A 12,818-nucleotide genomic window follows, 5' to 3' on the forward strand; every position below is an offset into this window, starting at 1 on the left:
TAATGACAGACATCTACAAGTCTTTTGAATTGTTTGGGTTTTAATTCACAATAAAGTTTACTGACATTTTGCTTACAATAGGTGGAAAGGGCACAGACAAACAAGTCATTCTTTGAATTTATTTCCAGTCGGGAGAGCAACAACACCATCAGCACTGTATGTGAACATGACTACTGTATGAGGATGCAGAAAATATACTTTTCTGCTTAAATACTACTTTTTGAAGAAACAGAACTGTGAAGTGGAGATGATACTAATCCATGTACATGATCTTTTACCTCATTAGTTACCACAAAAAAAACAAAATACCTAAAACATGAATAAATTTAAATCACAGAAAATAATTGGAATGCAGTATGTTCCATCTGTTGCTCCTATTACAATAGCATATGCACTTTGCAGTATTAAAATGTGGCAGGCAGAAGGCAGACATGGAGTTAACATTCATCCACCAAATAGACAACAGCATTAGTCATTATCCTCCTGAAACCATGCGCAGTGCCCAAAATGTCACGGGCGACTGAGAACCGGCTGGAAACTCGGTGAGGGGTGGCACACTTGGCAGCTGCCACGTATAAACACTGCAGAAAGATAGCCAATGTTTTCACTGGAGTGAGATGACTCTATAACAGATCAGACACAGCAGCTGCTAAACAGAACAAGCAGGGTGTATGTGTGTTTGTCTGAATGGATAAACTGAGGTGTTCTCAGTTTAAGGGCACACACTTTTCAATTCTGCATAAGTTTGCGTTTGACAGTTGAACTCTCAGATGAGAGGTGAACAAAAAGAGCTCCAGCAGCAGTCCGTGCCCTCAGCTCATAACTTTCGTAGTCATGGGCCCACTCCACGTTTCCCCAGTATTTTATCTGTGCAGGAGGGGGAAAAAATGTAAGCTGACTGTACAGAAAATAATAAGACTCTCTGCAGGACAAGCACCATGTCATCCTTAGTGTTTCTTCATTGTTACACTGAAGCAACTTTATACAGCTGTAAAAGATAGAACAAATTATAACTGCTACCAGCGTAGGGTTCATGGGTAAAATGTTAAAAACAAAAACAGAAGAGGGCGCCGTTCTTCCGGAAAAAAAGCAAGCAAACCTTTTGAGTTTCTTGTAAAAACAGATGGGGTTGGCAAAGAGAAAAAAAAACACTTCCAACTGCTCTTCAATTGATCCACTTAAAACTTTTACTGCAGAAGAAAGGACTGTAATAGCAAGAGAAGTGATGGGATTTTTCAGGATTGTCAGAAACACTAGCAATGACAATATCACGGTCATAAGATAGGTTCACAAGGTCTCATTTGTTTATGGTTAGTAAAGAAATATGGTAAACAACGCTGAATAAAAAAATGTGGTTGCAAATTGTAATCTGCTACCCTCCTACCTGGTATTCCTCCTCCAGTCTGGAGAGCAGCACAGCCTGTTCCACACTCAGATGTCTGTCAATCACCCCGATCGCCAGGACAACAGACTTCAGCTGGGTGATCACAAACTCAAGCCCTGCACAGGAGAAACCATATTACTGTATAGCTCAAATATACTTTAAAAGCTTATTATAATACTCATTACCAAAGCAAATGTACGTAATATCACAATTATTTCACATGTTTTACAAACACCTTAAGTATCTTCCTTAGATACGTTGTCAGCAAAGTATGAAAGATAATATTTAGCACTACAGGTAAATCATCTAAACAAAAGAGCAGATAAGAGTGCTGCGGGAATGAGTTTGAAAATCAAGACATTTGGTAACTTTCTACGTTGGTAGCGTTGTAAGAAATACAGAATACCCCAAACTTGAATTTGAAGTATTAACATGTCTTTAAAAAGTTGGCTGCTTCCAAGACAGCTGTTTGAATTAGTTACTTTCTGCTATTATCCAAAATCTGGTGAAAAAGAAATCCCACTGGCTTTATGTTTTGAATTAGCGCGAGGCCATCTTTTAGGTTGGCCTAGAAAGATATACCATCTGTGCAGCGCTCTATAGTTAAAAATGCTTATGTCGGATCAGTTGTTTTACCTGTCATGGACCAGAAGTTGTAAGACTTCAGGTGTTGCCGAAACGTGTCTTTTGTTTCCTTTGGAATCTCAGGACCCAAAATATTGGACGAGGATCCAATAGTGACATTATATCTGCAATAGAGTAAAAGATAAAGACAATTAGAAAAAGTGTATTACAATAGCCTAATTAACAAGGTTTGTATCACTGTATGTGCCTTTTCTACTACCAAAACGAATGCTGCCGTTACCTGTTTTCAATCCAGTGCAGCACAGGGTCCCACTCATTCTTCTGCAGCTCAACCAAACTGTGGGGCTCATCTACTCTGTAACTGCACAAAACATAAACACCATTCACTTTTCAATCCACAACTGAAAGGGTCGCACTTTAAACAATTTACCAAGAACTTCTGCAAATAACCAAAAACAGGTAAAGTCAACAAGCTATTCAGAATGCAGGACAGCACATCTTGAGAAGGAATCAAGTCAAGGATTAAATGGCAGAATGGTCCATCTAAAGCAGTCATTACATGCATGTATGGCTATACTGACGGTAAATCTAGAGTGTTGACACTAGCTCCAGCTGTATAAGTGATTTATAAAAAACTTGTTATCCCTAGAAGCAATATGTAGCAAAATGGAATAATTAAATAAGTTGTTTACCAGACAGTATCAGTTTCCAGGAACTTCAGGGCAGCGCTGATCATTTGCTCCTTGGTACGATGGGTAGGATTGTCCAGAGCTGTGTTGCAAAGTGTAGTCTGCGGGAAGAATTTACAACATTACTCTTTCAGTCAATTACGTTTTTAACTGAACATATCGTCTTAGGAGTAGAAAAAACAACTAAAAACCATGGCAAAAATGTGTCTGCGTCAATACACTAAATGAAGGCTTCTCATACATCTTCAAAAACTATCGAGTGTCACCTAGAGCTAGTTTTCTGGTCTCAAATTCTTCTCACATTCGCACATTAACCTTCAACTTATCATGACATGTAAATCAACACATTGCATATTTTTCAATAGCATTGAAGGAGTCCCAAATGCATAATGTATGTAATTGAAAAAAACAACACAAGAATATCAAGAAACACTCAATTGGGCTCTGATCCAATGAGGAAGACACTTTAAACCCCCTTCTAGTTCCCAGTCAAAGTCGTACCAGGTGCATTGTGTAGTACTTCAGTGTGTCCTTTTGAGCATCCCACTCGGTTGCCACAGCGATGGCCATGGCTTCATTTGGTGCTGTGAACAGCTTTCCTCCAGGAGTTTTTAATTTCCTTCTGTCTAGGTTTACCTCATATAGACCACCTTAATGAAAGTGAAAACAATGTTAGAGAGGCAGGAGTAAAGCATAGCATGGACTTAAGTGGCTTGCTTCATATCAAAAGCATTAAATGATTAAAAGTGCTCTTTTCACCAACAAAGACACCTAGGAGAAACACATGTAACAGTGGAGACTGGTTGTTTCTACACCATCTAACTTAGTATTCTCAATCAAATAACTATCATACTCTGTTTGACTTACCTTCACTTTGGGATATACTGACATCTTTATAAAATCTTCTTTTTTCTGTAAGCAGCAGAAATCATCACATAAGGTTAAGTTATACAATGTATTGCTGCAGCAGATTTTAATCAACATTGAATGAATGCATCTTACCAACTAAGGCTGAGGAATAATTCACAGCACACCGAAGCTGCTGATTTCTTGGGCACACTTTATCTGGAGAGAGGATATTTCCGAGCGGACCCTGAAGTCTAACAAGCCGCCTAAACATATTTGCAGTTATGTTAAAATGCAATGTTATTATGAAATGCTAGCTGACAGGCTAAGCTACTACCCGTTTCTGACCGCAGTTCGTCAATGAATGAAATGCCACATTTTAAACGAGTGAATATGAATGCAAATTAGCAGCAGTTCTTGTTGATAATGTTTTGGCTATCTGTATAAAGTGATGTCTCTATTCACTGCTTCGTATTTCTTCCTTTGCAGCTCCTTCGTTCAAAAGCATGATGCGTGTGACCTTCTGTTACTAGTAAGACAGCGAAAAAAATATATCACAGTTGGGAAATGTAGTTTTATAAGTACTTCAAATCACCGTAGTACTTCTGGAACAAACTACACTCAAATATTCCCATAAAGCCTTCCGCACGTCGAACCAATGAGCGTTGAGGATGTTACCAAGGGGAATTCAGTTGGCCAATGAGAGCGCCCGATTCTGCTGGCTACGGTGCCGCGTCGAAGTCCACTTACTTTTCTGGAAGCGCCTGGTAAACTAAATTGTGGAGGGATCGGGGGTTGATTTGAATGTTGTTGGACCTCTTTAGTCCTCTCCGTAGACAACGACAGAGTCCATCGCTAAGACGGCAATCGACTGCGGTCGGTGCCCAAGCCAGCGACCGGGAGCCATGCCTGTCCCCGCTGGATACCTCAGCCCCGCCGCGGCCTTCTCATCCTCGGCCTCGCTTATCCCCCCGCCGCCGATAAACACCCAGCAGCCCGGTGTTGTCACCTCGCTTCTGTACAGCGGCTCCAGGTTCAGGGGCCACCAGAAGAGCAAAGGGAACTCGTACGACGTTGAGGTTGTTCTACAGGTGAGGCTTCTTAAAAGTATATTTTTTTATTTATTTAGGTAAGCTGTCAAAGGGGGGTATTTGGTGATCTGTCAAACGGGCGGTGTGATGATTGACAGCTGGGGAATCAGTGAGCCCTGTGGCCTGTGGTTGAGTAACTCGACTAGCTGTCCATGTAGCAGGGCTAGCTAATGTTTACTAGCATTTTCAACCATAAGGAGACATGTTATTCAATGTTACCATGGAATATATTAAATAATAGAGGTTTAACCATGTTTGCCTTCTGCATTGTTGGACAAGCCATACCAACCTTATGTCTGTTAAATTCAAATGACAACATAGCCACTGATATGAGGTAAATGTTCCCATTCTCAGTTGTTGATTGTGTTTTTCCTTCTAAGCATGTCACCATGGAGGATTCCTACTTGTGTGGCTACCTAAAGATAAAAGGACTGACCGAGGTAAGTGGAGTAAATCCATTTGTTAAAGACACAAATGTATGATTTATACTGGATCCTATTAAAAACACTTATCCACTCTAGCTGTGTTAGGCTACTATAGATACTACTATCCTACAGTATCATGCAAATCCAACAGCATGACAACAGTGATTGAACATAAGCAGTTCATATGAGTATATGTATTTCAGTAGTCAAATTCTAACCTATAATCTTTTAAAATAAACAAACCAACATTTATCAGATGAGCAAAACAAAACACCAATCTCTTCCTGTTGCGTTCACTCTCGCAGGAATACCCGACTCTGACCACGTTCTTCGCTGGAGAGATCATCAGCAGGAAGCGGCCGTTTCTCACTCGGAAATGGGACGCAGATGAAGATGTGGATCGTAAGCACTGGGTAAGGAGAAAACATGTTCATTCATATTTAGAGGTGTATACCAAAGATTTAAACACGATACAATTGTTAGAGATATCAACAAGTCTGCAACGATTTGTTTCCATTATCATGATTTGATTTTGCTCTTCCAGGTACTAAAAAAACATATTCTTCGTGATCAAATGAACTAAAAATACCTCTGTTATTTTCTATAAAGTGCCACATTTGTCATGTTTAAATAGCAAATGTCGATCAGTTAGGAATTTCAAAATGAGTGCATATCTTAAAGAGCAGACATGTATCAATGTTTGCGACATTGTAACTGGATCGTTGATCATTTCAGGGATATTTTAATTCACATAAATAGATTGTTACACTCGTAATCTACACACAGACTCTACATCTGGCTGGTTTACCGTGCCATAATCCGTTTTCTTTTTGTGTCTAGGGCAAGTTCCAGGCCTTCTACCAGTATGCAAAGACGTTCAACTCGGATGATTTCGACTACGAGGATCTGAAGAACTCTGACTTTATTTTCATGAGGTGGAAGGTAAGGTCCAGCCTAAATGGAGCTTGACCATATGTTCAAGTAAGTCACCGCACATGAACCGCAGCTGCTGCTATTCCTCACCCTGTCCCTCCGTCCCCACAGGAGCAGTTCCTGGTCCCTGACCACACAATAAAAGACATCAGCGGAGCTTCTTTTGCCGGATTTTATTACATATGCTTCCAGAAATCCACAGCAACGATCGAGGGCTACTACTACCACAGGAGCTCTGAATGGTAAGGCAACACAACACTAGTTACACTGAGGTGTAGAGTAGTAAGAATTTGCGGGATCAGAGCCCAGACTGGCTGGAAAATCAGGGTGGGGAAAGTCCTTAACACTCAAATTCCCCTTGCTCAGATTATTGGTGAAACTTAGACTGTGTGTAACCATTTATATGCATGAAGAAGAACGATCTAACTCTCAGTTTGCTTCATTCGATGAATATGGTCGCTCCCTGCTTATAAGCAAAACACTGAGGCCTGCTTGTCCTCTATCATAGTCTTCTCAATCTCATTAGGCATTTTTTTGAAATCCTTTTCCACTTTACCGTTTGGCTTTTGTAACAGAATCTGTTTTTACTTTTTTATTACATGTCATTTGTTAGACGCTTTTATCCAAAGCGACTGACATACATTCAGTACTGTGGACTAACCCACAGGAGCAATTTTAGGTGAAGTGTCGAGATGCTGACTGCAGTGGGACTCGAACTTGCTACCCTCTGATTCAAAGGCCAGCACACTACCCACTTAGCCAAAGCCTCCCATTCATTTCCATTTAGTTTATTTGTTTCAATTCCCTTCTCTGACCAAAAATACTTGGAAGCAGTTTTGTTTCCCTCCCTTGTAGTAGAATTAGTGTATTTTAAGTTGTTTTTCAAACGTGCAGAATGATACACAGCCAGCGATAATGTCATACTTGTAAGTGTTTGGCATTATTGAGGGGAATGAAACCGTATTAACTGCAATGTGAATGTTGTTATGGACCTATAAATAGCTTGTTTATAGGATACACTCTGTGCTCTTTGCTGCCTTTTACCAAACACTGGTGTCAATTCGACAAACCACACTGGCTGCATATGAACCTCCACTGTGACATGTTGTTCCTTAAACTCAGCTTTTATTACCTATTGCCTTTCAAGTGTCGACATCCATCTTTTTTATGTGACTAAATCTTTTTTTTTTTTACAAACTGGACTGCAGTTGTGTCAGAACAGTCAAACGAAGTACATTTGTTCACATAAGCTCATTTTAACGCAACAACTAAATGCCTGACCTGGCCTGGTGATCAAATATGAAGGCAAATGACATCTAATGTACACAAGTTAATTTCTAAATTGAAATACCTTGAATGGCTGTTGTAGAAAAAATAGATCAGAAAAAGGGTTTGATTTCATACAAAAATCTAAAAGATTGTGTCTTTTTAAACTGGATAAATACTTTTTCTTTTTATATCTGAGAAGTGCATTTTGATAGTGAGCTTATTTGAGCTATTGAAGGCTGGAAATGCATAGTTTTCACGGCTTGATGCAGTCTGAAAGCACCAATGCAGAAACAATGAGGACTCATTTTGTGGGACTAATAAAGGTATTCTGATGCATCATAAACATGCTTTTCAATATGTGATAAACGTGCTGAGATTAAATGGGATTTGAACCTGTAATCCTTTTGATTTGCTCTTCATATCCAACCCTATGTGTACCTCTAACACATACCTATCCTAACATACACTGTGTTGTTGTCCGGCTGCAGGTACCAGTCTTTAAACCTCACCCACGTCCCCGAGCACAGTGCAGCCATCTATGAGTTCCGGTGACCCCGGCCCGGCGTTGTGGATCTTTTATTTTTCATGGACAGAGACTTGAGGTAAAGCAGAGGTCTGCAGATGCTGCTGAGGAGGAAGAGGAAGAGGAGGAAGAGGATAACGAGCAGGGATGGGAATAAAGGCTTTGGAGAAATGAAAAAGTCTAGCATGTTCCCAAGGATATCGGACAAATGAATGTATGGATGAGAAGAAAGTGGAGATGTGCTCCCTGGCTGGAGCTTTTAAAGTAAGACGCAGCGGCAGCAGAGACTGGGTGTGGCTCATATAGCGTGCCCCCTTTCATCATTTAACGTCTGGTTTTTAAATCAAACGCATCTCGAGAAACCGTACAAGCTGAGTTGGGATTTCCCATCCTTGTTTAGCGACTTCCCTCGCTGATACCGTTGGACGAGGATTCCTCTGAGGAGTGCTCTCATTAACACGAAAGAAAATCGCCAAGGAAAAATAAAAGTTTGGGTTCTTGATTGATTGGAGCTTTAATCAGCCCTTAAGCTAGAACGACAGTATTTTTTTTTTTAAGCTTAGCCGTTTCTTTATTTTGTCATTTGACTCTTAATGATGGACGCAGAGTGATACTTTTTTAAAAGCTGCAATGTGAGGAGCTTTTCCCCCCCGTGTTCATACAACTGCTTGGGAGATTATTATCACATGTGATTGCTGTGGGTCTATTGAGTTACGTTTGCACAGAGATGGACTATATGTTAATAATGCTTGCAGTCAGGATGTTACACTCACAGCTGTTTTTAAGGGTTTGACTGTGAGGGGAGTTCAGAGCCAAAACAATCACATAAAAGTATTAATAAAAGAGTTTTTTTCTTTCCTGCACTCTGCGTTAACAAAGAGCTTTTTACTCCCTCATGTGTCATTTTAAATTAAGATCCCCACCATCCTTTTATTTCTGTCCCTTTGACTATGCAACGCTTTCAATATGGCACTGTCCAAACACAAAACCTGCAGTTTTCAGAGACAACATTTTATTCTATCCTCATAGTATATGAAAGAAAAGAAAGAATCTATCTTCAATAAAGGAAAAATATTTTTGTTAAATTGCCTATGAAAGCACTCCCGAAATCATGTTCCCTCCCCATGTGATTGTGCCATGTTTCTAAAGCTTATCAGAGTTGTATTATAACAGTGTGTTTGTTTGAGAATAAGCCTGGATTTGATTGATGGTTTGACTAAAGAATGGATTATGAATTTTTAAAAATCATATCAAATCATCTTTTGACGTGTCTTGCTTGTTTGACCGAAATACATGTTTAAGTGATATTTTGAAACCATATCTTATGTCAATTATGAAGTGATTTAAGCTATCCAGATCCTATACAGCAAATATAAAATGTTAACTACTTTTCAACATTTACAAAAAGTACTAATCGCAAAACCCAGTTTGGAAATAAATAATAACTATTAAAAAAAAACCTTTTTCAACCCACTTCTTGTTTCAGATGTACTAACTTATACTATTGAATAGTTTAATCTACATCACAACATTATATTTTACAAGTTCCTATTTGTTTAAGTGCGACAAAGTTAGTAAAGTAACTACAATATTCCCGTTGGAGATGTAGTCGGGTGTAAACGGCATGAAAAGCAAATACTCAGTAATTGGAGTCTAAGTACCTTAAATGTGTACTTAAGTATAGTATAATTTATCCCCAGGAGGGCATGAATATCCTTAGCACATTTCAATGCAGTCCATCTAACTGTTATTGAGCCATTTCACTCCAAACCACATGGTGTCGCCAGAAGATAAGGATGCTGATAAACACTCAATTTGAGCTCCATACAGTGTTTTGGACATTAAACACAATACGTTAAATATTGACCTCTTGGTGGTGCCAGAGGAAAAACCCTGCAATCACAAACGTTCAATCCACGTATTATAATAGATATATTATTGTCTGGACCAAAGTGGTGGACCAAGATCAACATCTCCATCCCCAGATCCTTAAACAAAAACATGGCTGATGTTTCTTAAAAATGCTCTTTTTACATTTTCCTCAGGTCAATTTTTCCCAGATGTATTCCTCTACATACAGTGGGGCAAAAAAGTATTTAGTCAGCCACCAATTGTGCAAGTTCTCCCACTTAAAAAGATGAGAGGCCTGTAATTTTCATCCTAGGTACACTTCAACTATGAGAGACAGGATGGGGGGAAAGAATCCAGGAAATCACATTGTAGGATTTTTAATGAATTAATTGGTAAATTCCTCTGTAAAATAAGTATTTGGTCACCTACAAACAAACAAGATTTCTGGCTCTCACAGACCTGTAACTTCTTCTTTAAGAGCTCTGTCCTCCACTTGTTAACTGTATTAATGGCACCTGTTTGAACTCGTTATCAGTATAAAAGACACCTGTCCACAACCTCAAACAGTCACACTCCAAACTCCACTATGGCCAAGACCAAAGAGCTGTCAAAGGACACCAGAAACTAAATTGTAGACCTGCACCAGGCTGGGAAGACTGAATCTGCAATAGGTAAGCAGCTTGGTGTGAAGAAATCAACTGTGGGAGCAATTATTAGAAAATGGAAGACATACAAGACCACTGATAATCTCCCTCGATCTGGGGCTCCACGCAAGATCTCACCCCGTGGGGTCAAAATGATCACAAGAACAGTGAGCAAAAATCCCAGAACCACACGGGGGGACCTAGTCAATGACCTGCAGAGAGCTGGGACCAAAGTAACAAAGGCTACTATCAGTAATACACTACACCGCCAGGGGCTCAAATCCTGCAGTGCCAGACGTGTCCCCCTGCTTAAGCCAGTACATGTCCAGGCCCGTCTAAAGTTTGCTAGAGAGCATTTAGATGATCCAGAAGAGGATTGGGAGAATGTCATATGGTCAGATGAAACCAAAATAGAACTTTTTGGTAAAAACTCAACTAGACGTGTTTGGAGGAGAAAGAATGCTGAGTTGCATCCAAAGAACACCATACCTACTGTGAAACATGGGGGTGGAAACATCATGCTTTGGGGCTGTTTTTCTGCAAAGGGACCAGGACGACTGATCCGTGTAAAGGAAAGAATGAATGGGGCCATGTATCGTGAGATTTTGAGTGACAACCTCCTTCCATCAGCAAGGGCATTGAAGATGAAACGTGGCTGGGTCTTTCAGCATGACAATGATCCCAAACACACCGCCCGGGCAACGAAGGAGTGGCTTCGTAAGAAGCATTTCAAGGTCCTGGAGTGGCCTAGCCAGTCTCCAGATCGCAACCCCATAGAAAATCTTTGGAGGGAGTTGAAAGTCTGTGTTGCCCAGCGACAGCCCCAAAACATCACTGCTCGAGAGGAGATCTGCATGGAGGAATGGGCCAAAAATACCAGCAACAGTGTGTGAAAACCTTGTGAAGACTTACAGAAAACGTTTGACCTCTGTCATTGCCAACAAAGGGTATATAACAAAGTATTAAGATGAACTTTTGTTATTGACCAAATACTTATTTTCCACCATAATTTACAAATAAATTATTTAAAAATCAGACAATGTGATTTTCTCTCATAGTTGAGGTATACCTAGGATGAAAATTACAGGCCTCTCTCATCTTTTTAAGTGGGAGAACTTGCAAAATTGGTGGCTGACTAAATACTTTTTTGCCCCACTGTAGGTTACCAATGAAAATGCTGGATGCCAACATTTCCACCAGCCAGCACAATATGTTCTTTTCTATTGTGCTCATGAAAACTGCATAGTTTGTGTGAGTGTGAGTGTTTCCCTGCATGCCGTCAATGATGCATAAACTCAACTGGAATGTGGATCACTTAAAATGAACGACTTGTTTAGTATGTCATGTTTGGAATTATTGTTTTCACTCAGGGCTTTGATTGACAGTTAAACGCTTGGGGTGAGCATGTGCACACAGTGATACTCAGGTTTTGACTTGATGACTTAGCAGCAGCCCAATAATTACATCCAAATATTTTTTGTACGGCCTAATGTGACACCAGTATCATACTCAAAACAAATGATGTTGCTTTGGCCCACACTGACTTTACTTTACAGCTAAAAGAAATAAAATCGCATCATCAATGACAGCATGTGCATGAGCAACCCAGTCTCACGGCATTTCGTGTTAAAGTCACGAAATTAATTTAATCTATTCTACCAACATGATTTTCGCATTTTTTTCGTGTCACACAGAACGATTTTAAAAGCAATGTATTTCTATTGGTAGTATGTTTCGTGCCTGCACCACGTCTTTTTGTCCGGTCAGGTCTTGGAAGACAGGAAGCTGTGTGGTTCATAAAAACATTTTCTTACTCAATATCTTACCCTAAGCCTAACCCTATCCCTTTTATTTTAAATTGTATAATGTCTGAGTTGTTTTGCCGTCCACGAGGAAAATAAATGGGGCTCAGAGCCTCAGAATACTGAAATCTGTATTTTTTTTAATCTGTTTTTCATTCTAATTTGTTATTATTTACATTGCTTTTAAAATCGTTCTGTGTGACACGAAAAAAAAATTGTGAAATCATGTTGGTGAACACGAATCAATAGATTAATTTTGTGACTATAACACGAAATGCTGTGAGATCGTGGGTGTTTCTCAATGTCGAAGACACTTCCTTGGTAGCACATGTACCTCCGAGTCACTTCCTTCAGAAGCGAGGCAAGAATCCTTCCTAGCCTCGGAAAACGAAGAATGGTGGAACAGGCTAACAGGTGTGCGTCATATGAGAGGCCCCGCCTTAAATGGAGCGCGATTTCCGCCAAAAATTGGGGTGCTGGTAGCGGGGGGGGGGGGCTTGAGGTGACGTGCCTTTGTGACTTGCAACAACATTAACATGAACCTTTCTGTTGGTCGCTTGTTAGCAGACCCTTCACGTGATGGCAGAGCGAACAGGTACAGCCCAGCTAGAAAATTCTGAAAATGTTGCCATTCACTGTTCTAGGAATGTTTTCAGCGGGATGTTTTCTTTTGGTTCCCAGAATGTTCTTCTGAAAGGTAGGATAACAATAATGGCCTCAATAACAATAAGGCCTCAACAACGTCCAAAACACATCCTTAGAATGTTGCAGGCAAA

At 40.0% G+C, this 12,818-nt stretch overlaps 2 protein-coding genes across 2 annotated transcripts; one reads left to right on the forward strand and one right to left on the reverse strand.

The window, feature by feature from the left end:
- Positions 1-20: 20 nt before the first annotated feature.
- On the reverse strand, positions 21-4,088 carry atpaf2 (ATP synthase mitochondrial F1 complex assembly factor 2). The gene is made up of 8 exons (XM_034197503.1): positions 3,661-4,088; positions 3,526-3,570; positions 3,160-3,308; positions 2,662-2,759; positions 2,250-2,330; positions 2,021-2,133; positions 1,385-1,500; positions 21-867 (listed from the first exon to the last, which is right to left on the reverse strand). The coding sequence occupies exons 1-8, from the start codon at positions 3,776-3,778 to the stop codon at positions 730-732; spliced, it is 858 nt and encodes a 285-aa protein (XP_034053394.1). The 5' UTR covers positions 3,779-4,088; the 3' UTR covers positions 21-729.
- A 119-nt stretch (positions 4,089-4,207) lies between these two features.
- LOC117533633 (glucose-induced degradation protein 4 homolog) lies at positions 4,208-9,204 on the forward strand. Its single transcript, XM_034197517.1, has 6 exons — positions 4,208-4,595; positions 4,976-5,035; positions 5,326-5,433; positions 5,861-5,962; positions 6,065-6,195; positions 7,711-9,204. Exons 1-6 carry the CDS (start codon positions 4,410-4,412, stop codon positions 7,772-7,774), a joined length of 651 nt encoding a protein of 216 aa, XP_034053408.1. The 5' UTR covers positions 4,208-4,409; the 3' UTR covers positions 7,775-9,204.
- Positions 9,205-12,818: the final 3,614 nt, after the last annotated feature.

The sequence above is a fragment of the Gymnodraco acuticeps genome, unplaced genomic scaffold (assembly GCF_902827175.1).
Source record: "Gymnodraco acuticeps unplaced genomic scaffold, fGymAcu1.1, whole genome shotgun sequence".
Taxonomy (NCBI): domain Eukaryota; kingdom Metazoa; phylum Chordata; class Actinopteri; order Perciformes; family Bathydraconidae; genus Gymnodraco; species Gymnodraco acuticeps.